The sequence below is a fragment of the Simochromis diagramma genome, unplaced genomic scaffold (assembly GCF_900408965.1).
Source record: "Simochromis diagramma unplaced genomic scaffold, fSimDia1.1 OVJJ01000585.1, whole genome shotgun sequence".
Lineage (NCBI taxonomy): Eukaryota > Metazoa > Chordata > Actinopteri > Cichliformes > Cichlidae > Simochromis > Simochromis diagramma.
Window position 1 is genome coordinate 4,878,114 of NW_024387398.1, and position 26,477 is coordinate 4,904,590.

At 38.3% G+C, this 26,477-nt stretch overlaps 1 protein-coding gene across 1 annotated transcript in view; it reads left to right on the forward strand.

The window, feature by feature from the left end:
• The first annotated feature begins 2,003 nt into the window (after window positions 1–2,003).
• The window catches only part of glrbb (glycine receptor, beta b), a 30,726-nt gene continuing 6,252 nt past the window's right edge, over window positions 2,004–26,477 (forward strand). The window contains exons 1-8 of the mRNA XM_040010396.1: window positions 2,004–2,393; window positions 4,943–5,071; window positions 7,810–7,916; window positions 9,351–9,418; window positions 16,027–16,253; window positions 19,145–19,227; window positions 19,717–19,857; window positions 22,696–22,848. Of these exons, the coding sequence (XP_039866330.1) occupies window positions 4,950–5,071; window positions 7,810–7,916; window positions 9,351–9,418; window positions 16,027–16,253; window positions 19,145–19,227; window positions 19,717–19,857; window positions 22,696–22,848 (901 nt within the window). The 5' untranslated portion in view covers window positions 2,004–2,393; window positions 4,943–4,949. The remainder of the gene's footprint in view (window positions 2,394–4,942; window positions 5,072–7,809; window positions 7,917–9,350; window positions 9,419–16,026; window positions 16,254–19,144; window positions 19,228–19,716; window positions 19,858–22,695; window positions 22,849–26,477) is intronic.

A 26,477-nucleotide genomic window follows, 5' to 3' on the forward strand; every position in this document is an offset into this window, starting at 1 on the left:
TAATATACCCATTCTCCGTTTCATTTATTTTTTCAGGTGTTCAATCTGGATATAAACAGCAATTACTCCACAGCAAAATGAAAAAGACATTTCATCCTGCCATAAATCTTAAATGTGTTTTAACAAACAAGCTGACAGCACAGATGTAGCAGGTAAATCCAAATTGTTGAATTTAGATATAACAACATTTGAGAACCAGAAGTCCATTAAATAGTTGTTCTGGGGCTTTTAGTAACTTTATAGTGCATCACACTCCCATTAGGAGACACAGTTTAGCCAATATGAACTCGCAGATGTTCAAGTTTCCATTTTTCTAAGTTCCCTTCCCCATCTTCCAATGAAAACTGTGTGACAATCTAAGACATGTATAAAAACAAAGCATTTTTGTAGTTCAGTGGTGGATCTAAGTGTAAATACATACAGTACTGTGCAAAAGTCTTGAGCCGTGAAACCATTTTTTTAACACTTTGCTTCCAAAGAGTCAGACTTGCAATCTTTAAAGTGGTCTTAAGTAATAGTTCTCCATAGTTTTCAAGGTCTTCCAAAGTTTTTTGTGACATTGACCATCTTATCAGTCATTTTCAGTCTAGTCCTTGTACCCGAGGATTTTCATAAGATTAATGTATCTGTGTATTTATTTATTCTGTTCAACCACTTAACACTGACCTATGAAACATTTGTGTAACAAAGAAAATGCACCTCACTTGAAGGATGAACCAGAACCACACTTTATTACTAACTGCCTATCACAAACATATCCATAGATTCCAAACATACCGCTAGTGCGGTAAAAGCATACCTGCATGGAACCCCCTTCCCCAAAAAAGGCAGCCAACATCATAAGTAGTGCTTTTAATGTCCTTCAAGAAGCTTGGAAAACTATTCCCAAAGACAAATGAAAGAAATTACAAGGGAGCCTTCCTAACAGAGTATAGGTTGTGTTGAAGAATAAAGGTGGTCATACCAAATATTTACTTTCGAGCTTGTTAAATTTGCACAAACTCTGTTTTTGCCTTCTGTGCTGTATTTCCATGTGTGATTGCACATGTTTCAATAAATTGCTGCATCAATTTCCCATTTTCCCCAAAAATATAAAGAGATGAGGGGTGGCTCAAGATGTTTCGCAGTACAGTACAGTTGTTGAAGACACACACACAGGCGCACACACGCACAAAAAAAAGGCCCTTTCATTGCACGGGGACACTGAGCCCAAAAGTCATAAGATTTTCTGTCAACACTGGTAGTTTCATGTGAGCCAGAGTTCTGAATCACATTCAACTCTGATGTCTTGACATCACCAGTGGTCTGCTATACCACACCAAAGATGGTTAAGCCAAGAAGCTGTGCCAATGCATTTCATTGTGGTGATACTTTTTGCATCGACAGTGGGCTGCCTTAATGTGGAAATAATGAATATTTTTCTCAAAATATATAGGGCTGTATGGTGTCTATTGTGTACATTAGCAGCAGCTGAGGGTGTGGAAGCAGGGCATGTAAATGTTTATGAAATATGAACATCTTCAGAATGAGTTTGTGATTCTTCAAAATACGTGAGATCAGATTGCTCTGTGACCTACAAACTAAAATATGTTTGAGACTTCTGCATTATGCAATTAAAGCAGTCATCATTTTTATCTGGATGATAGAAACACAGACTATATTGTTTTATCTTCTTTGTCACTGATTTAATGAGTCACATTTTCACATATACAAAAAATCAGCTTTTTATCTCACATCTAAAATAGTCTAGGTCATACTACGGCACATGATTACCACACAGTCTATTACTACATAATACATAGAAATAGAAGCTTGAGTATCTTATTGGATTCATAATTTCTAATAAAGCGCTCTCTATTTTCATCCATCTGCTGCTAAATACCACTCAGTCCCAGCCATAAGTAGTGATGCGTTTGCGTCTATCGCGTAAAAGAGAGCTTTTATTTCCTGCCGTCACGTCACGTCTCCGTTTAGCAGCGGCTGTGGATGTGGAGGCGGGGAGCGGCTGTCCGTGGTGCTGATGGGAATGATGCTCTCCAGTTCTGTGCAGCCGCTACTGCGCATGTTGCATGACAGGTACACGCAAGCCTCCATCTTGGGCATCCCAAGCTGAGGCGAAAGGGCAGCAGCCATATACACGTTGATTTAAAAATAACAACAAACGGGCTCGGAAACCAAAACAAAACAAACAAAAAAAAAAAAAATTGGCAATTTGCCGAGATGTAACTTTTCCCCTCAAACCAATTGAACTAATCGCTTCAGTGCAGGAAGACGGAAACAGAATGGAAAAGAAAGGGAGCGAATGGTCGTGGAAGCTCTGTTAACCACTGTTTTCACTGTCAGCTTGAGTGGATCGAGATTTCTGAGGAATTGACAGGTGACAAAGCCAAACGGTAAGCAGAACTGCGTACCGTGTTTCGCGAGAGATGACTTTGTGTTATTTATGTTCATAGCGTGCGCTCGCATGTAGTGAAATCGCATGCTCGTGTTCATATGTGTTGGCATCTTCTTTCTGCATCCCCCACCCACCCCCGTCATGGTGGTCGCTGTATCCTCTGCTCTTCTGATGCTCAGGCTTCGGGCGAGTGTCAGCCTCTCTTACTTACTTTTCTCTTGTTAGAAAGAGACCGAATGCGACGTGCAGCCACAGGTTGTGAGAACACCGGTAGTGTGCGGATTTATTTTGCTTTGGTTCCATTTCAGTATTTTTCTTGAATACATCTGAGGTCTTTCCTCGTGGATTATTGGATTAAGCAGTAATAAATAATAATCTAGTTTTAAGTGGTGATATTACCAGGAATATGACCTATACTTATATACATATCTCAGTTCCACCAAATGACATGGCCGGACTGTTATATCATCAACATTAATATAATAAATAAATATTCGTTTATTTACCTAAATGTAAACCCTCTTCCCGGCAGAAATAATTTTAGGTGTTTTGTTTAATGTCCAGAATCTTAAAAAAAAAAGACACTCTGCTCTAGTGGCAGATTGGCTTTAATTGTTTATTATCCCATGACCCGTAGGGCAAACCATGTAACCCGCTTGAGTCACTGTCAGCCGTTGCATGACAAAGCCTCTGCCGTTTTAACTTTGCCCCTAGTAAAACAGAGCTAGGGCAATGTTCTTCAGTGGTGGCACACAGATGAGTCAGACAGTGCCAAGGTCGAGTTATAGTTTCAGCTGAACTCACATTTATGCTTTAATATCAGTCGGATGGACGCGTGATTGAGGGTTTTGTTTTTTTTGTTTTTTGATTGTACACAATTATATATCGACTGGCTTCTCTAAGCTCCACTTTGGGACTGGGACCCAAAAGAGATGTCAAAATAGATATATTTTGACAAAAGCAGATCACTAACTTCTCTCTTCAAGTTGTATAGGTACACGCTTCAAAAGAAGACAAAATAATGCAACTATGATAAGAAGACACATGCATAAGGATTAAGCTTTCACAATCCCAACAAATATTATGAACCAGTGCGATAATGTTCAGCACTATCAAGAATTTCAAATATGTCTTATTTGGTATTCAGACTCTTTTATTCGCTACAGTGCAATGCATACTAGTTGTATACCTGCCTCTGCTTCATCCTTCTCCTTATCAGGTAGAATGTGGAAAGAAGCTGAGATTTCACCTACAGAAGCGCAAAGGGGAAGATTGCATAGAGAATTTGTAGGTTGCATAAGAAATTGTTTCTCAGAAATGTGGTTGAGTTGTGAAGTCCAACATTTGACACTGCTCCAGCTGTTGCCATCTGAGACGTGTGGATTAGCTTTGACATTATGCTGGCCAGGCGAGTAGTATCCAGCCCTCTGGTTTTCAGAAATCTTCCAAATCGATAAACCAATGTTGTCTTCGTTTGGGCAACTTGTTTGCATGGAGCCAAAAGGCATTGCACTCTGTACAGTTCTCAGTGCACTCAGGAAAGGATTTCTGTTGAGGAAGATGATGATCGATGTGAAGGCAAGGAGTAGACAGGGAGTTGCTGGGTCAAGGCAGTGAGACAAGGAGAGAGAGACAGACAGAGTATTTCTGTCTAGACGGCCTCAGTTAATACACAAGATATATGTTTGGATGAGTGTGTGTTTGTAAGCTGGTGTTGCTGCCTTGCTGTTGGTCTCAGTATCCCAATGCAATGAAAGGGCAACACTTCTAGATGGACAATGAATCACACAGGTACTGTGGTTGCAAGGTGATTAATGGCCTCTATCAAGAAATGCAAAAATGCTCTGTGTGTTTGTGTAAGTGTGCATTTGTATAGTTTTGTTACTGTAAATACACAGGACCATATTATCTGTTAGTTGCCTTCACTTTAGTATGTTGTAAGAAATGACTGACCAACAGGGAGTGTTGGTCATAACACTCCAAGGGTTAGAAATCTAAACATGATTGTTGAAATCTAAAAAATACATTTAGAAAAAAGTCCTATTGAGCCTTTTTGATGTAAGTTCTGGACTAAACTGAAGGATATTGTAGGCGATATTTATTTCAGCTATCCTTTAAAGGTCACATTCAGCTGACGAGTCCTCAATGACCATTGTTATTCAGGTGCAATGCTTCAGTGATTGAATTTATGCTTGAACTTGCTCTGCTTTATTAAACCTTGTCAGACTGATTCATCTGTATTTCAGACATTTACTGTATGTGACATGCATCTAGAGGAAATATGAATCGATGATGTTAAAAAGAGTAAGGGGCAAAGTTGCAGTGTTCAGGAAACAACAAGCTCTGAAGCTTTAAGCTCTAGCCAACAAGGAAGCCATAGAATTACTGTCACATAACAGCTGAAATGTGGAATGTGAGAAAAAAAATTATTGGATTCACAATTTCAAATCATTTAAAGCTTTCTTCTTTTGTTCTTGTCCCTCCGTTTTTATTTTATTTGTTCATTTTATTCACAATTTTTATTATTATTATTTTTCTTTTACACAGGTTCAGAATGGGCACAAGGAAGTTCGCCATTATTCTCCTAGTTCTCTTTCTTTGCTTAGACGGAGGATTTGCCAAAGAAAAAGGAGCAAAGAAAGGAAAGAAGAAAGGGAAGCATGTTTACTGTCCATCGTAAGTACCGTGTGGAATAAACAACATCGTGTTGTGTCATATTGGCCTCTGGCGTATTGACTACACATGTTAGCTTGATGGCTCTATACACAGTAATGCATACGTTTTTCTTGTATACAAGTCGAATAAAGAAGTAAGTTTTGTTGTTGTGAAATTTGTTTGCAATCTCTGTTTTAAATCCATTCACTTTAATCTCTTAGAAAACCTAAACATTTTCTATGAGTAGAATTTGGTTCTGCTTGATTGGTTTCAGTCAATCAGCATTAGCTCTTGCTAATGATGTTTCTTCAGCCTTACATGTCCATGAGAGCGTCTTCGGATCTAACTGTTCTTGGTGGAAAGTTGACTAGTCAGAGATTCTTATGGAAACACCCTGCTCTGTGCAGAGGCAGGCACCGTTTGTCAGGACGGTGCCTGCCTCTACTTTTTGGATCAGGAGCGTATGCAGAGACTTCCTTGGATACCATTTATATGATTTTTCTCCACTGAAAATGCTCAGGAAGGACTTAGTCAACATGTTCATCTGAGGCAGCCATGGCCAGTGACCATTACAAAATGTATGGTGCACTCATCTAGGAATGGAGAGCAGTTCCTCAGCAGATCGGGACACTTGTGGAGCCAATAGACAGATGGGGAACTACTGTCCTTTGTAGAGGAGGCTATACCTCATATAAAACATTTTCTATATACATATATTATAGTGTTGGTCTATTAAATCTATTAAAAACACAAACTTGCATTTATTTATTTTAGTTCTGAAGCATATTTCTGACCATTTGGTAAATAAATTGGAGATAAATTATCTGAATACCGCATCTCAATTCATGTTTAAGCCATCTGCCTTTATCTACTAAAAATGTTGTCAAACCTAAACTGAGTATGTGGGTACAGATAGTAAAATGGTTGTTATCCTAATAGCAGAACAATTAGGAACGTAGGTTTGAAAAATCATATTACGAAGGTGCATTGAATAGCACCAGCAGCTCAAAGCTAGACGGTTCTGGGTTTGAAACTGCTGGCCAGGACTTGGAGTTTTAATGTTCTCCTGTGCCTGTGTGGGTTTTCACCAGGTGCTCCCACCTCAATGACTGTAATTAGGCTAGGCAGTTAAGAAAATGGATGAATGGCTATTACAGTGCCTCTTTTCTATTTGGGTGTAAAACATCTTAGGGGTGGACAACAATTACCCTTTGTAGGAAAAACCCTGACCAATGTTGTCAGTTCAGCATGGAGCTGAAGCATGTCTATTTTACACCTGATGGATCTTACTTTCCAGTCTCTCCACCATACACATACATAGATCTCAGGTTGTCATTGCCTCTTCAGTGCATGCCAAAAGGTGATTCTCAGGTTATGGTTTAAACTATAGATGTAAATACTGTAGATCACAAAAGGAATGTAACGTAATTGTGTCCTGCACGCTGAGTTAAGTGTAATGTAGAGCTGCGCTATCTTCTTCCTTAAATGGTAACAAATGTCTCTACAATGAAGTCTTGAAATGTGGGATAAACTGTTTGATGTAGAAAATTGGCAAGTGGAAGCTGTATGACATGCTTTGTGTTTAATGCTGCAGATGCCTTTGCGGATCAACTAAAGCACTTGGTTCCAGTTTAGCTCTTGTGCTTGAGATTGTCAGGAAGGTCTCTTAAAAAAAGAGGAGGAAAAAAAGCGGTTTAGCGGATGGGAATTGGGTTTTACTTTGATCAGGGGAACCGCTGAACATATACACACTGCGCAGCATTCTTGTGTAGCACTTTAGCCCATCCTCAGTGCATGATAAGGTTTACATAATAATATGTATTGAGAAGGGGGAATTCTTTGGCAGAAGCATTCATTGCCACCCAGGAGGAGGATTTTTGTTTCCCCTTTCTCTCTTGCCAGATCCCCTCCTCGTCCTTTTCTCTCTGTCCCACTGTATTTTTCATTAGTCAAGCACATGAAAACAAATGATGTTTGACTGATTGTCGTCATGTTGTTGGTGATATTTTTACCAAGCACTGTTAAGTTTTTTCAATTTTGTAGGAACATTTGAAGTAGACTTAAACAAAAAGAACTACATAGCACAAAAATAGATTATTTGTCTTGACAAGTCATTTATACTTGTCACCTGTGCGGCAGATTGATTCATTCAGGGGAAAATCATTTCAGTGGGTTACTTATTGGCTTGCTTACTGAACTAGTGCTGTTTTTATAAAGATAGTATAATATGTGCTTTGATCAAGCGTTTCACTCATTTATCTTAAAAAACCCTTGAATGATTTTAAAATGAAATATTTTTGCATCCTTTAGAATTTTTCACATACCCACATGTTTTATTTATGGATGATTAAATGTCAGTACAACTTAAACTGCCCTGTGTTTACTGCTCAATAACATATATTTGTATGAAAACATGTTGAGATGATGAACACTGCAAATATTTCAAAATTCAGCATGTTGAGAAGAGTCTTCCATTAGCCCAAGGGATCTTGTCAACTTCCTCAGTCATAATCTGGAAACATCCCATAATAGCAGCACATTTCATTTCTAAACATTGTCTCAGTCTAACAGTTCCTTGGTGGTCCAAATCTTAAAAGCCAATTTAATCCCAGACTGGTAGCTCTCCCAGGTTATAGTTTAATCAAAGAGTATACAGAGTAGAAGTGAGTGCACTGTGCACTTTGTCTGTTCATCTGCCAGGAATTTGACCTGCTAATGTAATCGTGCCTCAAGTTCTCTCTCTGTCTTTTTATTTGCAGACAGCTGTCATCTGAGGATCTGGCCCGGGTTCCTGCAAATTCAACCAGCAACATCTTGAACAGGTTACTGATCACCTATGATCCCAGAATAAGGCCCAACTTCAAAGGCAGGTTTTCTGTTCTTTATCTGTTTCTGTCTCGTTTTTAATTTACATTCTAGCTGCAGTGCTGTCATGCTAATTAAAGAAACACGTGCATGTGTACCTCCAGATTTCTTCTAAGAGTTTAATGCTGGAGGTAGGAATGTGGAGGCATTAATCAAAATGCATTCCCTTGCAAATGTAACTTGTGCTTAAACAGTTACAGAAGGCTTGTGTTCCTGGGTTGACTTCTTGCCGATACTGCTGCATGGACAGATTTTAATAGACACTCGTGCATAGGACAAGTTGATATTTCTAAAATCTGTCTAAGGTTAGGAATCAGATTAATCAAAATTACTAAAGCTAGCTTACAGACAAATGCACAAGTAAAAATTTGATTTTGAAGTGGAAGCATGCCTCATCTGTTACCTTTGTACAGTCATTTCTTTTTCATTTTTCATTTTTCAAAGCCCAAAAACCATCCATCGTCAGTGTTTATAGTGTACTGTACACATCACACTGCTGGGAGTACTATGTTTGTCTCACAGAAACAGCCATGAAAATAACAAAGAGGTGGCTGGTGGCCTCTTTGTCTGACTGATCGTCTCCCCAGTCTTCAGGTGGATCTGTAGTTTCCTTGCTCTGGCACTTGGCACCAGGAGCTGTATCTGGGACTTAATGTTTGATGTGTAGTGAGCCGACTTAGCATTCTCCCTCACTCCCTCCGACTGGTCCAGCAGCCAAACATCTGCTCTCCATTTCAGGGTGGCCTGAAATCCTCATCCATTAGCATCCATATCCTAATCTCCCAAATTAAGAACTAAACTATGCCTTATGCATTACTTCGCTGTAACATGGCAAGCTGCTTTTATGGGCCCTATAGAATAATAGAATATAGTAATAGCAGCATTACCTTTGAATATTAATTCAAGTTAATTTTTGATTTGTTACATTAATGCAACAAAGATGTGAGCTCTATAACACGCCATAACTTGTGCATTAATTTTGTGACCTGCATGGTAGAATTTATCCAGTGAAACTTGTGAGCCTCAAGTAAACAGATCAAAGGAAATAATTTATTCAAAGCAGGGTGAGCAGTCTGCATTCATCAACAGTTTTATTAGTTTATGCAAAAGGATGAGTGGGGAGGGGTGCCAATATACAGTAAATGTTTACAGCGTGAGCTTGGCAAGAAGATGGGATGATTTTGAGAAGGGATTTTTATTATTTTGCAATGCTGGGCCTTTCACAAAACCTGACCATTAATATAATCAATTAAATCACTAGGTACAATATGTATGGTTTAGGAATGCATTTACAGGGATTTACAGAACAAATGTATTGTAAACTGCGGGCGCAGTACTTGATAACTGCTTTGCTTTGAGACATGGGCGAAGCAGTTATTAGACACAGGGAATACAGTTTTCAAAATTACAATTTTCTTTCTCTTTCTAAATCCAGGAATTCCTGTGGAGGATAGAGTGAACATTTTCATCAACAGCTTTGGCTCAATCCAAGAAACAACCATGGTAAGGACTTGCTGCTGCAGCTTGACAGTATTGGTAATCAATACTTCTGCCAATCAGAAGCAGTGAATGAGAGCTGAAAACTGCTTTGGCCAGCAAGTTTTAGGGAGAATTCATGAGCATGTTTTCTAGATGGTATTAGATCATTTAGCAGTGAATCATTATGAAGACTGTGGTTTGCATGCCTCATTTATCTGATGGCTTAATTGCTGATCAAGAAATGCAGTTTGAATACTAATTACTAGATTAAACTCAAGGACGAAGCTGGGTTGACTCTTGATCACTTAGAAAGCAATAAATGGAAATTCCCAGTTTCTAATAAGTCTGGTTCACCTGGTGTGATACATCCAATCATTCAACAGTGTAATGTCACAAATTACCAAAATCAACAGTTTTATTTTATTCTTCCATGTGTGTTTTACAGAAATTAATCCAGGATGTTTTTATTACAAAAAACAAACCTTCTTCCCACTTAGCGTTAGTATGATTTGTCACATTGTCACTCATAAATCATTTTTGTGAGATAAATTTGACTTTTTTTTCCATATAAGTACAATCACATTTTTACTCAAATGGAAAGTTGATTAATAAAAATGTAAAATTTGTAGTTGTTCTAAGGCTGACACATGTAATATGTATATGACCTTCTTTCAGACATTTAGCAGTATTTATGTGTGTGGCAGCCAACATGCATTTCAGTGTCCTTCTCCATGTCCTGTTATTTAATGTTGTATAACTGATCCTATTTTAGTTACAGAACCTAAAGTTAGGTCCATCATTATTTTGACAAAGAGACATTATTTGATTATCGATTTTTCTTAACTTTGCCTCAGTACACAAACACTGTGAATTTAAAATCAAACATGTGATTTATATGCAGATTTTGAGCTTTAATTCAAGGGCTTTTACAGACTTTTTGCATCAACTGTTGAGGGATTACAGTTATTTTTATACCTGACCACCCATTTTCAGAGGCTTACTTACATAATTTTAAGATTAGTTTTGAATATTTTGATGAAAACCCTTTACAGTCAATGACTCCCTTGAAGTCTAGAGCCCACTGACATCACCAAATGTTACATTTAGTTTTGTATTAAATATCAGAAAAGCGATCTCTGTTTGGTTGAGATGGTGGAATTGACTTACCCATCCAAGATTTTTTCACTGCTTGGCCTTAAAAAAATTCTTGCATTTCTTTTGTGGTGTGCTTCGGCTCATGATCAGTTTGCACTGTGAGAGTTTGCCCTATGTTTCACAGCATTTGAATAAATCTCTGCAAAGAGTATAGAGCTGTACACTTCAAAATTAATCCTGCTACCTCACTCAGCAGTCATATCATCAGTAAGCCCTATTGGCCCGGTTCCACTGGCAGCCATACATGCCAATGCTATAAAATTGCCTTCCCCATGTTTGATAGGTAATATAGTATACTTTGGCTCGTAAGCTGTTGCTTCTCTATATTTTTTCTCTTCCCATCATTCTGGTAAAACGTAGTCTTGGTTTCATCTAACCAAAGGTTTTGTCAAAACTGTGCAGGCGCTTTTAATTCTGGCAAAGTCTAATCTGACCTTCTTATTCAGGAGTTTAAGTTGTGAGTTATCTTTTTGACATCTCTCATTTGATTGCTCCATTTTTCACAAAATATCAAGGAAACTGGCCTTACATGGCTATTAAACTGCTTGTTACTCAATTTTCCAATTAGTTTTTGAGAACTATGTAAAAAATGGTTTTAGTTCCTAAACATTTTTTTTGTAAAAACCCCTTCAATTAAAGTTTAAAGTCTGCATGGCAACCACATTTTTATTGTTATATTTAAAATACACTGTGGTGATGTACAGAGACAAAATTACACAAATGTCTTCGTCTTTGTCCAACAAATTATGGACCTTGCTGTATTGCCATTGAAACAACCAAATGTCCAAGAATGATCAGTGTTCAGCAGGGTTAAGTGTTCCATCATGCTCACTTTTATGAGTCATGGCACTCTGAACAAAGTCTTGGATAATATATCCTGGAGCTGGCACTGCTTGAAAATCTGCCACACGGGGAAAAGATTGGCAGCAGATAGGTAGTGTGTATTTGCTTATAAAATACTCCAGTCAAGAGTTTCACTCTATTATAGACCACTTAGGATGATAAGTGGAAAATCCTTACAAATCACAGGACCCAAAGATGGTGGAAGAAAATGAACACATCAGGAGGAAACAAACAAAGAAGAAGGGTAATGAGGAAGAAAGACCTGAGGAAAACAAAGACCTCGAGGAAAAAGTTTTGACCAGTGAAGGAAAGTGTGAAAAACAGACACCATGTTAGAGAGAGAGAGAGAGAAAGACAAAGGTAAAGTGAAATGGATGGGAGAAAGAAGATTAAATCAGACAGTAGGAGGCCAAAGATCATTAAGACGGATAATGGAAGACAGGGATGAGGAAATTGAGTAGTGAAAAAGAATAAGATAGAGGAAGCGGGAATAAAATTAAAAAGTGTGATGGTTCAAAGTGTGATGAAAGCAAAGGAATAATAAAGACCGCAAATGGCGAGAATAATCTGAAGAAAGAGACCATAACAGCGAAGACAAAAAGGGAGGATCAAGAAAGCAAGAACAAGAGCCAAGAAAGACAAAGTGGAAGAGAAAAATGCACAACTCTCAAAAGGGTAGCTTGTTCCTTTCTTCCTTTTTCCCCCTGGACACCCAGCCTAGGCATAAACTGAATGAAAGTGAGGAAGGTTTGAAACAAATCTAGCAGAAGGAGGAAGAGACAGCTGGTCACCTCTACCCTCAATTTTTCACTCTGTGGGGTATCTGATCTCAGGAAACCTTCTTTCATTATTCACACCTCCCTCCACCAAACACTCACTATATTTAACATACCTATTTTCACATTATGATTATAATCTTTAGAAAACAATGACTAATTTTCTTCGGAGATGGAATAAATTGTCGCTATATATGTTTTTTTACTGCTTCTCAGCTTTAGTTTCCCTCAGTGGTTATAGAAAGTTCTTGTGTTAAATCTCTCTGGAATCGAATGTTGTACTGGCAGCTTGATTGTGAGCCAGAAGCAAGATATATTTCCTTGTCTCGTTTTTAGAGAAGGAAAAGGTGTGGGAATTGGCCCGTGTCTCCCTCAGACAGAGAAGAGCCACCAGAAGCTATTCATGTTGTAGCTCAAGGACTAGTTCGACACAGGTGTCTAAAATGTGGTTGTATAGAAATGACATCTTATAAAATAAGATATCAACAGCTTGATTGCAAGATTCCCCTTTCAAAAGAAAATAATGCATCATATGGGCCACTCCTTAACTGTTTATGCCAAATTCTGACCCTGCCTCCGACCCTGCCAAGTATTTGCATATTTTGGTTATTAAATAGTGGTTGAGTTACTTTTGCCTCCCTATCAGGTTAAAACAGTCTTTTCATTCTCCTCTCACCTCTGGCATCAACATTGGATTTTTACCCAGAGAACTGCAGCTCATTGGAGATTGTCTATGTTTTGGACTGTTCTCTGTAAACCCCAGAGATTGTTGTGTGAGAGAATCCAAATCCAGCAGTTTTTCAAATACTCAGAGCAGCACAACAACCTAGAAAGGCTCAGAGTCACTTAAATCTCCTTTCTTTGCCATTCTGATCCTTGGTTTGAATTTCAGCAGTTTTTTTCTTTGACTAACTCTACATGCCTAAATGCACTGACTTGCTGCCATTAGATAAAATATTTACACTGGCAATTTAACACATGTACCTAATGATTTGGCAAGTGAGTGTATAAATGCTGATGGACAGTGGAAAATTCCTCAGTAAAGTTAAAATTTGTTTTGGGGTACATAAAAGACACAAATAACCCTTAAAATCTACAATTTAACTGTTTTTGCTCAGCGTTAATTGACATCTCTGCACTGGCTGAAATAATAATAACAATATCTATGTTCACCAGCTAGCTAGGTGCCAAACCATGTGAGAAGTGAGTGACACGCAACGTGTCACAATCATATCAGAATTTCTATTGGCCCAAACTTGGCAGATTTGTGTAGTCTATAAACACGTATATTCTATTTATGTCAACTGCTGTATTTTGACATTGCCGGTAGCTTAGCTGTAGCATTTTTACCTGAGGGCTTCAGCTTCCGGGTAACAAGGAAATGACGTCATTCACGTAGATTACTCGAAATTTTAGTGGCGGAAATGGGCTTCCATAATTTTGACATTGCATCATTTATGTATTGCAAGTGTAATGGCCATGGGCAGTTTTTTTCCTTGTAATAAATACTAACATGTTTTAAATTGCAGTAGATGCACATACAGTGGGGCAAAAAAGTATTTAGTCAGCCACCGATTGTGCAAGTTCCCCCACCTAAAATGATGACAGAGGTCAGTAATTTGCACCAGAGGTACACTTCAACTGTGAGAGACAGAATGTGAAAAAAAAAATCCATGAATCCACATGGTAGGATTTGTAAAGAATTTATTCATAAATCAGGGTGGAAAATAAGTATTTGGTCAATAACAAAAATACAACTCAATACTTTGTAACATAACCTTTGTTGGCAATAACAGAGGTCAAACGTTTACTATAGGTCTTTACCAGGTTTGCACACACAGTAGCTGGTATTTTGGCCCATTCCTCCATGCAGATCTTCTCGAGAGCAGTGATGTTTTGGGGCTGTCGCCGAGTAACATGGACTTTCAACTCCCGCCACAGATTTTCTATGGGGTTGAGGTCTGGAGACTGGCTAGGCCACTCCAGGACTTTCAAATGCTTCTTACGGAGCCACTCCTTTGTTGCCCGGGCGGTGTGTTTTGGATCATTGTCATGTTGGAAGACCCAGCCTCGTTTCATCTTCAAAGTTCTCACTGATGGAAGGAGGTTTTGGCTCAAAATCTCACGATACATGGCCCCATTCATTCTGTCCTTAACACGGATCAGTTGTCCTGTCCCCTTGGCAGAAAAACAGCCCCATAGCATGATGTTTCCACCCCCATGCTTCACAGTAGGTATGGTGTTCTTGGGATGCAACTCAGTATTCTTCGTCCTCCAAACACGACGAGTTGAGTTTATACCAAAAAGTTCTACTTTGGTTTCATCTGACCACATGACATTCTCCCAATCCTCTGCTGTATCATCCATGTGCTCTCTGGCAAACTTCAGACGGGCCTGGACATGCACTGGCTTCAGCAGCGGAACACGTCTGGCACTGCGGGATTTGATTCCCTGCCGTTGTAGTGTGTTACTGATGGTGACCTTTGTTACTTTGGTCCCAGCTCTCTGCAGGTCATTCACCAGGTCCCCCCGTGTGGTTCTGGGATCTTTGCTCACCGTTCTCATGATCATTTTGACCCCACGGGATGAGATCTTGCGTGGAGCCCCAGATCGAGGGAGATTATCAGTGGTCTTGTATGTCTTCCATTTTCTGATGATTGCTCCCACAGTTGATTTTTTCACACCAAGCTGCTTGCCTATTGTAGATTCACTCTTCCCAGTCTGGTGCAGGTCTACAATACTTTTCCTGGTGTCCTTCGAAAGCTCTTTGGTCTTGGCCATGGCGGAGTTTGGAGTCTGACTGTTTGAGGCTGTGGACAGGTGTCTTTTATACAGATGATGAGTTCAAACAGGTGCCATTCATACAGGTAACGAGTGGGGGACAGAAAAGCTTCTTACAGAAGACGTTACAGGTCTGTGAGAGCCAGAGATTTTCCTTGTTTGAGGTGACCACATACTTATTTTCCACCCTAATTTACGAATAAATTCTTTACAAATCCTACCATGTGTCTGTCATCATTTTAGGTGGGGGAACTTGCACAATCGGTGGCTGACTAAATACTTTTTTGCCCCACTGTATGCTAAAATTGAGTTATTAAAAATTCTAATGGTTTCTCATTGACTTTACTTTAGATTTAAACAAGCTGCCATGTCAAATAACAAAAATGTCAAGAATAATATAGTTTCAGGTAATAAAAACTAAAGAATAGAAGGGGAGAGTATACGTTTAAGGCATATTTCCTACACAAGACTGAACACATGCAAAGCTGATATTTCAGCCATTGTATTTGACATACCATCTGTCTTCAACCTCAGCTTAATAGCTCACCTGCTCCCAGAACAGCTTGAGGCCCACCATCAGTGTGTGCACAGAGATGTGTCCCAAAGCTCACAGTGATACTTTCCCACCATCAAGAATGTGGACATTTTACTAATATGTGCACTAATGAGGTACTTGCTGTTGCTGTGTTGATAACATTTGACCCTTGGACTGTGCAGTTTCTTGTGTGTTGACCGCTTTAAAGGCATTATGTTGCAGATGTAAACTGTCACTCTGCACTTAAAGTAATCTATATGTTATTATTCATTATTCAAACATATTTAGCAGGCTTAAAAATGTTTTTGTTACCCTGTTAAAGCATCTCATTCATTCCCACAGAAAATGCACTTTTTGTACCATCCCCCTTAAAGCTTCAGAAAATGTTAGCAGAAAGATTAGCATATGCTTTATTTTATTCCATTTAGAGAGTTTGCCTTTTGGGCATCATTTACCGTGAAAGCACCCAAACTGTGTCCAGTTGAGTTTACATGGAAGTAACATTAACTGTGTTTGTACTCGCCTGGTGTTACACTTAACAGGATTACAGAGTCAACATCTTCTTGCGGCAGCGCTGGAATGACCCCAGGCTGAAACTGCCAGACGACTTCAAGTCTGATTCTCTCACTGTTGATCCCAAGATGTTCAAATGTCTCTGGAAACCCGACCTGTTCTTCGCTAATGAGAAGAGCGCCAACTTTCATGATGTTACCCAAGAAAACATTCTCCTCTTCATCTTCCGTAATGGAGATGTCCTAATCAGTATGAGGTAATTTATTTACTTTTTTTTTTTTACTTGTTTTTAATCAGTGTACTTGAAATGTCGTTCAGTCTTATGTGATTCGTTGAAAATAGTCACTTCATCAGATATGCAATAATCCAGGAAAATGCAGCATTACTGTAAATTTTGCTATGACTTAGTATCTGGTTTAATTCAAAAGTCCTTTCGACAGTACCACTCAATTTTAGTTTGGGCCATAAGTCATGAATCTTCAAGTTTAAAGCTGATGAAAAAAAAAACTTTAAGTTAAGTAGAAAGGATTCTGTCTGCAAACAGATCTCATACAGTCTAGGAATGATCTTCACAAATATTTTATCAATACCAGCATTGATTTATGATACCAAAACATATAGCTTATGATATTGATATAGCATTCTATATTTTTTACTAAATGGCTTAAACAGGGTGTATTTATGCTTTTGCCATATTCGCTGATCTTTATTTCAAGTAATTATGAGGTTGTTTTATCACTTAGATCTGGGGTCAAGCCCTGTGATCCCTACAGTTTAAAACAATTGGAGATAAAGTACCAGAATTTCAGGAGTGGGACCGCGCCTCCAAACACGCTCCTCCTGATTCTTATCTATGTAGTTTCCCCCAGTTCTACAACCTGTTAATACTCGTTTACGTTCCTCACCCTCCCTCCTCTTTTTAATTCTTTAACTTCTTCACTTCTAATTAGTACACGGGGATCTGCTGGGTCCGGGAGCCACCACCAGTGGCCTTCCCTAAACCCCAGCTCAATTCACGTCCTCGGCATTCACCTTTATCTACTAATACGCTTTCAAACCTAAAATGAGGACGTGGGCCCAGCTAGTGAAAGTAATATAAAATGTGTTCTTTCTGTTTTACTACCTAGCAGTTAGGCTTTTTGCATTTCTAAATATTCGGTGACAAGCATACAACAACTGAAATAATTTGACTCCAATTAAGGAATGAAGGAACAGCAATTCAAATTTCCTGTCTAGTTTTCTCTTATCTAGTTATTGAGACTGGAGCTCATTTGGTTGTTTGAGTGTTATCCATTTATACTGCACTTAAGCGGTGGCTGTTGCCTAAGTACTAATTAGAAACATCTACAAAGCACTAAAAGTCAGTTCTGTGTCCTGCATTGATAACTAGAGACTAATTTTTAAAAAAGGATAGCGTAGCGTTACCCTGCCTATCTTGAAGTCAAGTCAGTCACAACTCAATTGTTGGAGCTGGGAGGCCATACTGAAGACACAGCCTTTTCAGCAGCCTTTTAGCTAAAGGAGTCCAATATGCTAGATATTAGAGTTATTAAATCTTGTATTTGAAAGGGATCATTAGGGTGTTACCTTACATCTAGCTTTCTATAAACAGTATACATTAAGCTGTATTTCAGGCTATTAGAGTTTATTATTGGCCATAGAACAAAGAATGCAAACACTTACATGACTTCAAAAGTAATCACTTCATAATGGCAGCTTCATAGTGGAATATTTAGAAATTTGTAAACCATGTTAGGCCTCAGTCCCAAGCTGGCGATTCCCTGACAACCTCTGCTTGCTATGAAAGAAATGTGTGTTCTTTAACTGGTTTGCAAGTGGTTCTTAGGTGTTGCTGGATTTTGCTAAGAGAAATCAGTTGCAATGAAGATACCCCTTTGTGACTGCTTTGGTCACCAGCAGATCATCAGGGTCACTTGTGTTTTCCATGGAACAAACCGACTTATCTGCAAATTCACCACCCTGTAGTAAAACTTGCAAAATTGTGGCACAAACTGGAATCGGAGAACATTGGCCTTCAAAATAAGAGTTGTGCTTTACCACTGAAACCAACACATTTCAAAAGATGCATCTGACTTCATGAATAGTCTCTTCACAGTTTCACTACACTTCCATCCACACTACAGGGAACCATGGCAATCATGGCTTATCACTACTTATCAATACTTCAACCAGTTATCAATACCCACTTCTAAGTTATTACCTGGTTGTGTGTGCCTTGAGGGCTGTATCCCTGGATACAGAAACAATTGACCATTAAGATTGTCATATTATGTCAAAACACTAACTGTTCTTTTTAGGCTTTACTATGGCTTTTATGTCAAATAAAAAGGAGACACCTCTTGCTACTATTTAGAGCAAAACAACCTCCCCTGAACAAAAAGCTGGCTAATTTGGCATAATTTCAGACTGAATTAATGTAGCATCAACCTTAATAGTAACCAAATGACTGCTTAGTGTTCTCAATATTAGACTACATAAAAGTGCAAAATTATATTATGTAGCTGTGGACACATCTGTAGACTGAGCACATTAAATAATTTTTGACCCAGCTGCATAGAACTATTACCTGTAGTGCTGCCAATGTATTTAATCATGGATCATTTGTGTCTATGACCTGAAGTACTGCAAATTCACTCTGATATGTTTTAGTCTATACTGGAAATATTTGCCCGTGTTTTCTGTCCTTCTTTACTTTATTTTAATCTATTTTCTTCAGTAATTAAGACTGTAAAACTGGAAACTCAAAAGATAAAACTGTTTACATGCACAAGATTTAGTGGAAAATAGATTTGTACCCCGCCTTTTATCTTACAACAAGTAGAATAGGTTCCAGGCCCCCATGTAACACAAAACTGGATAACCAATAGAAATGTGAATGTACAGACTTAATCTTCAAAGGGATTGCTGCCAGGTTTTAGTCATCTCCAAAGAGAATTGTCTGTATGTTTGCATGTACCATTTTATTCCATGTTAATATATCACTCAGAAAAAAAACCCTTTCGGGTTAAACCCTTGGCTCCAGTGTAATCTAGAGTTTCATCTTGTGAAGTGTATACAATAATATATGCAATGAATACAATAAAGCAGCCATAAACAAAAAAAATAAATATCTTCTTCCTCCGACAGGTTGTCCGTCACCCTTTCTTGTCCGCTTGATCTGACCTTATTCCCTATGGACACACAGAGGTGTAAAATGCAACTTGAAAGCTGTAAGTTTTCCTAAATTAACAACTCTTTAAAGTATCTCATCAGCATACACATGTGCTTGCTGATATTTTAGACATTCAGTATTTATGAGTTGGGAATATAGTTGTTGTTTTTGTAAAGTAGTTGGTTTTAGGGTAAATAAGAGCATTTTGCTTGTGTTTAGCAGCCAATTCCAGTGGTGAACACTTAGTGCAGTAGAATAAATCATCATATTTTAGGGTTGTTGTGAGAGTCTCATAGCTAATTGAGCTTGACATGTCTTTACTGCATCTTGTTTACAAAGCGGTTAGACTTAAATAAGCAACATAACTTGAAGCCATTACCCTGTAAAGCCAAACCTGACTGCTGAGATGTATCATATTCTGGATGGCTTCATGCATTTGAACTGTTATGTTCATTGGAAGGGTGGTAACGGTGGGCTTAAACTATATATATATCTGTTGTGTTTGACTGTTTTTCTATCTCTGTATCTGTGCCCTCCTGATTTCCAGTTGGTTATACAACAGATGACCTGCAGTTTATGTGGCAGACAGGAGACCCTGTGCAAATGGATGCTATTGCTCTGCCACAGTTTGATATCCGACAAGAAGATATTACTTATGGAAACTGCACCAAATACTATGCAGGCACAGGTACTTTCATCGTTATGAAACAATATAAAGTGATAAGAAAGTTAAAAAGTTTTGACCATCCAAAGAAAGTAGTTACGCTCAGCTGACAGTAAAAATGTACAGTAGAAGTCTGAATGGGTATATTGAACTACTAAATTACTTTTTTCCCTGCGCTGGCTATGAACATTGTTTTAAGCAATATTAATTTTTTTTTTAAAGAAAATTATCCTCAACCTAAAAGTATAGTCATATGGATATGTCTGCCATTAACTGTAGACTATCTCCCTCTTGGGAAGCCACCAAAAATCACAGTCACTGAGCAGACAGATGTATCAGATAACTTGATAAATATTACAAATTTACTTATTCATGACTGAAAGGTTACTCTGACTCTCCTCAAAGTAAACAAAATAATAATATTAGCACACGCTGTAATTTGAAACATGGAGTGACTTTGAGTTGTCACAGTGCAAACTCCTCTCATTCATATTATTTCTATTTCATGATGTGTTATCAGTAGTCAAACCTAATGTGCAAGTTTAAAGTGATTTAGAGTTTAAAAAGACAAACCACAGGGAAGGTTTTGCTCATGGTTAAATAAAATGTAAAGATAGAAAAAAGAAACAAAAAACCCATTGAAATGTATTTAATTTTTTATGTGAATGTGTTCCCTGGGCCCAACACACCAACACAAGTCGCTGTTCAAACTAGGACACAGATGACTCTTCTCTTAGTATGCTGGCTAGCTTAGCATTGGCATGCTGTCTGTGCAGACTCTTGCAAAAAGCTGAAGTTGTGTGACCAGCATAATGCAGCTTTTTCTGTCCTGGATCTATTTTTCACTTTACCATGAAAATCTCATCCGTTTGTACAATAAGAATAAAAGTAATCTCTGAAGAATGTTTACAGGATTTTGAGAAATCTCTGCTATGAAGATTTATGGCAGTTGTAAAGGCCAAAGTGGGGTGAATGTAGTACTAGCAAGGTGTAGCTAATAGGTTGTGCACTGAGTATAGTAAAAATAACAGTGGTAACATTCAGTTTTCCAAGAATATCTTTTAATTATTTGGCTTCAATATGTCCATTACAGCCTATTATTTTAAACAGTCACACGAAGGTGGTTTCTTAAGGAAGTTAACCAAGTTTTTTCTAAGTGTGTTTTACCAAAAATTCTGATGTTATCATCAAATGGCCAAATGTACAACAAGGACTACACAGGATAAGATCTGTTTGTTCCCATTTGTCATGAGAAGAATTAAAAAAAAGAAAAAAAGCTATTTACTATATAAATATGAAATAATAAAATTGTTTATTATTTCTAAAAATCAGATTTATCCCCAGGTGGTGATTTTATGTTTTCATCTGCCGTCTTGAACTGTGTTTGAAGCTAGCAAATTAGGTGTGCAGCATCAGTTATCATGACAGTGTGCCCTGCCAGAAGTGAACCACCTACTGGGTTATCCTTCTTGGTCCTAAATATTGAATTGCATTACAGGCCTCAGTACCCTTATATACAATTATGTGGTCCTTACTGAATATTGTTGCTAAGAGGTTTCTTCTTTTTTAAATGTGTCTAAATACCAGTGAAGGGTAGCAGACAGCTTGTAAAAGTTGCCATTTTCCAGGCTGCTAGCCGAACTAAGAATAATAACTAATCCTGTAATAAAAGAAGTAAAACTGCAAAAAAGAAAAAGGTAATGGTACTGTGGTATACACTCATGCAGACTTATGTGAGTACAAAATGAATTCACAATGAAATGGAAAAATCTCTATCAGCCAACAGAGCTGGTATGACCTCAATGCTCTCACACTTGGGGAGGCATACTGCTGGCGATGAGTCAGGCTTTTAACTGGTTGCCATGGCTACCTGGCCAGACACAAAGATCACCTCTGTCTACGACTGGTTCAAGCCTGCTTGGCGACACAGGCGGCCCTTATATGCTGTATAAAAGCTCCAGAGATCCCTGAGCTAGTTAAATATTACTTCAGCCCACCCACTCTACCATCCCATTAGACCGACTAACTAGGCTCTATATTCAGAAACAAAAGGCTCCTGGAAAAGGTCTGAATCTTATGGATTCTTATTCCTCAGGCTTACTAATGATGGCTTTACTTCCAACAGGAATGAGTGATTGAAAAATAGATAAGTTATTAGTAGGAATGTATATAGTACTTTCAAGCAAAATCACTTAAAAAAAAGAGAAAATGGAAGTGCCAATTCTAACAGTAATAACTCGAAGGATTTGGGGCAGGTTCAGACATCCTACACATTTGGCACATTCACAGTAGGAAGCAGTATTTTCTGATGTGCGACCTTGAGTGCTCAAATAAGTCTCAGCTTTAACAAAGTTATGTGAAATTATATTAAAGTCCTTAGGCCTATTGGCTGTTGTCTTCTCTTTTTGCTTTCTCCATGACAAATGATGCACACTACTGCAGTTTGCTTTTCTCTTTGGCCAAAGGACGAAGTAGAGTGCATAAAGAACTTACCTTACCTCCTAATGCCTAATGTGGCTTTTATAGACCGTTCAGTGAAGTGCCAGTTCTCTCACCTGCTCTGTTTCAGTTAAGGGACTGGATGCTCTGAAGACCACATTTCAACCAATACGTAACATTTTATTTTTTCTTATTGATCTTAAAACTACTGCTGGCTATTGTCTCTAATTAATTATGCTTTATGGGAAAAAGGTAAGGTGGAGCATGGGCTTCATATAGTGCCATTTCTCTGAATTGGGACACATAAATCATGTGCATGAAGGCACTGCCAGTGCCATCAAGCACATGCCTACTTAACTACCTTAGCTATGTTTTGATGAAATCATGTTTTGATATGTACCCATTGTTTCCATTGTCATGCAGGGTACTACACTTGTGTAGAGGTTATCTTCACCCTAAGGCGACAGGTTGGCTTCTACATGATGGGTGTTTATGCCCCTACGCTGCTCATCGTAGTCCTTTCATGGCTTTCCTTCTGGATTAACCCTGACGCAAGTGCTGCCAGGGTTCCTTTGGGTATGGATTACTTGATAAGTTTCACCGATCTTTATCAGTACACATTATCTGTGAACTATTTCTTGTGCTTCCATCCAGGGATAAGTGCATAATTAGATCAAAAAGAGTGATGGGTGAGAGTGGATTTTTTTTTTTTTTTTGGAGGAATTAGACATTTAAACTACTGTCTAAAAGGATTTCTATCGGGCAAAAGGCTATAGTAAATAAATAGAAACCACTCTAAAGTATTTGGATGTTTGTATGGATCACTGACCTTATCCATCACTTTGACACCATGAAGGACTTATCTGTCGAGGTTGGTGTCATAGCCATCGTTTTTCTGTATGTGACAAATCATTGAATGTCGCTGTAATTGACAGATGGGACCCATGAAGCAAGAACCCTTGTCCAGTGTAAACTAAATACACATGAATCAGAGCTGAGAGCTTAAACCCATGTTTAAGACCAATAACTGCCCCCTTTGCTGGTTAGCCAGTTGGTTTATGCCTAATTGTCATAACTTTGGTTTCTCTTTGCTGTTATGTTTAAAATCTAAAACATTCATCCACTCAAGCTATTTTTCCTATTTAGACAAGAAGCTGATTCCTATAAACATCCACTGATAAAATGCCTTTTGGTAAATTTTAGCTTATTATTGCTGGAGGCAAGGCCAGGCTCTTGTCTTTCACTTAAATTCTTATGTTATTGCGTGCAGTCAATAAAGTGTTACGGAGACAGTGGGAATGCAGAAGCTACTTGAGCTGGCCAACAGGGCACACCTGATCCCTATTAACCAAAGTAATGAAGGAGTGTGCTGAAGCACACAGGTGCTGTTTTTTTCCAAATTAAAGAAGCACACGTTGTATCAAGCCTGAGGGAGGTTCAGGTAGATTACTAGTGTGACAAGGATTGTCTGGTACTGGTAGTACTTAGATTATAGTGTGACTTCGTATATGTACTGCATAAATCACAGGACCCAGATGAACAATATCTAGTGGCCCCCTTTTTATAACACTGATTGTTGACACAATTTGTCTTTCGCTTAGGCCTGTATGTTGGAAAAAAGGAACTAGGTTAATATATTCTAAGCACAGGCTGGCACCACTGGCTAATATGAAGTTGTCAGTTCTTTTTAACAGTCGTTTCCTCAGCTAAAACACACTCTTCTCATAGCATCTTTATAGTTTTTTTTAAATTTCTTTGTCTTGCCCCGTGGATGCCCTTCTGTCTTGTGTCTCTACTTAATGGATGTCCTCAAAACATGTGACACCTGGAACTGATTAACTAACCTGGTCAAATTGTAGCTTAATGTAACTTCTAATGTGGTATGGTACAATACATAACAGTGATAAACTTACCACTCAAATGCTCCAAATCACAGGCTCCACTGTGATTTTTCACATTCAGTTTAATGAAATAGCTGAATAAGTAATTCGGCTATTTCAGAGAAGGCCATCTCTGAATGATGTTACAACTTGAAATTCAAGTCCTGAATGTAAAAATACTCAGATAAAGACACTACTACTGTCACATGAATGAATGTAGTGAACTAACAATCTTAACACTATTTGTACAGCAGACATATTTCAAGTATGTCTTACATGTACCAAATATAAACATTTTGGCACACCCTTATGTGTTCAGATTAATTAGAAAAATGCCTCAAGCAAGGTTATATATCACTGTATAGATGTTATATTTGCCTATTTCTTATAGATGTTTATGCATTATCTTTCCTTCATATGCTGTAAATGCTTATATACTACACTTTACAAACACTACGCTTTTCAGAATTGACAGAGTATTTGTAGATCTTGTGCTGGCTTGAGAAAAAAATCTTTCCATTTGCTTGTCCCCCTCCTTCATAATTCAACCTGTGTGTAATATGTCAGTGTCACCCACATCCAGTGTCACACTGGTACGTCTGTGTGTGTGTGTTCAGGGCTGCACAGATAAGATAATCCATTGTTATCCCACTCCAGTCTTCCACTGCTTCCTTTTTTCCATCCTTCCCCCAGTTGTTTATCACCACTTTCATTCCATCATCACTCCAACTCCTCCTGGAAGCCTCCCCTGACTTCTCTCTAAATGGGATCAGTCCAGGTCAGTTAGCACCCAGGTGTGGGAATACTCTCATTTATAGCTCTGTGCTGTGTGTGTGTGTGTACATGTGGATATACTGTATGTGTCCATGTGCTCATTGAACTGAGGTGTGTGTTTTTATGTTTAAACAGCATGTATTCCTGCCGCATAGGGAGTGTGAACAGATGTAACAATATAACTTGGTTTGCCATGACACAACAGAAATTTTCTGTACAGTATGTTGTTCCTGTTTTTCATTCTCACATAAAGCCCAAGTTTGTTTTTTTTTGACTGATGAACAAGACACCAATATTGCCACTTTCATATTTCTCTCTGTTCATTGTTAATAGGTAGACTTCCACGATTCTGTAATTAAAGTTTATTCCAGTGAGAAAGAAGCAATTTGTTTAGAAATCCTGAACCCAGTATGAACCTTTTGTTGATGAGTGACCCATATGAGGCCTGGAGGCAAAACCTAGTAACTATTTGTGTTTTTTATTGTGTCCCTGAAGCAGCACTATTATTTGAAAAAAAAATGTGCAAAGCTCTTTGTCAGTTGTTAGAACACCCTCTAAAGGCTGGCTGTAATTATTTCTGCTGTATCCTGTAGTGATGGGATTTCCGGCTCTTTTTAGAGAACCGGCTCTTTCGGCTCGGCTCACTAAAAAGAGCCGGCTCTTTCGGCTCCCAACCGGCTCCCAACCGGCTCTTCAGGTTTTTTTGTTGCTTTAATGAATTAATTATCAACAACAATATAAAATTATGCACAAAAGGAATTAGTAATGTGAAAAAACGTGGTTTTCTTTATGTATGTTTATGTATAAATATTTATGGGGGCCCCTAGAGATGAAACACGTACAAACTCCAAACACATTTCTAGCGTTAACTGAACTTCCAAAACAGAGCTACCTAGATCACTTAAATTACACAATTGAAAGCATATGTGTATTGTTTTTGTATTAATACACAAACACTCATATATATATATATATATATATATATATATATATATTTATTAGGGGTGCAACGATACACAAAATTCACGTTTCGGTTCGGTTCGATACTCTGGTGTCACGGTTCGATATTTTTTCGATACAAAAAAAATGTTCATGCCTTTTTAATTTGTCATTTATTAAAATTATAAATATATATTTTAACTCAAAGGTAGTTTTTAAATTTAACCCTAACCCTTGTGCGTGTTTTTTATTTTGACAGCGAATGCGCACCTGCGGACCACTTATGTGTAGCCCTGGTTATTTAGCTCGTCATATTGCAGCCACAGAAATTCTTTTGTCCATGAAACCATAAAGCTGCACTTTCTTTTTGCCTTATAGTCTGATTTGTCATAACTTCTCCGTTTTGTGGTAAGCTTTTCTTTGGCTGTCACTTCTTCACCCTGACCTGTCTTATTTGGCTCAGCAGAACTAAAATATATATCGTGCTGCTTTTACACGCGCACTCACATAAGCTCAGCGATTCTCTGCGCGATCAACCTCTCACATGTTTAAGCTTGCTGCGGGAGATTTCACTTGTCATGTTTGCATAGTAAGCTAACGATTAATAAGACG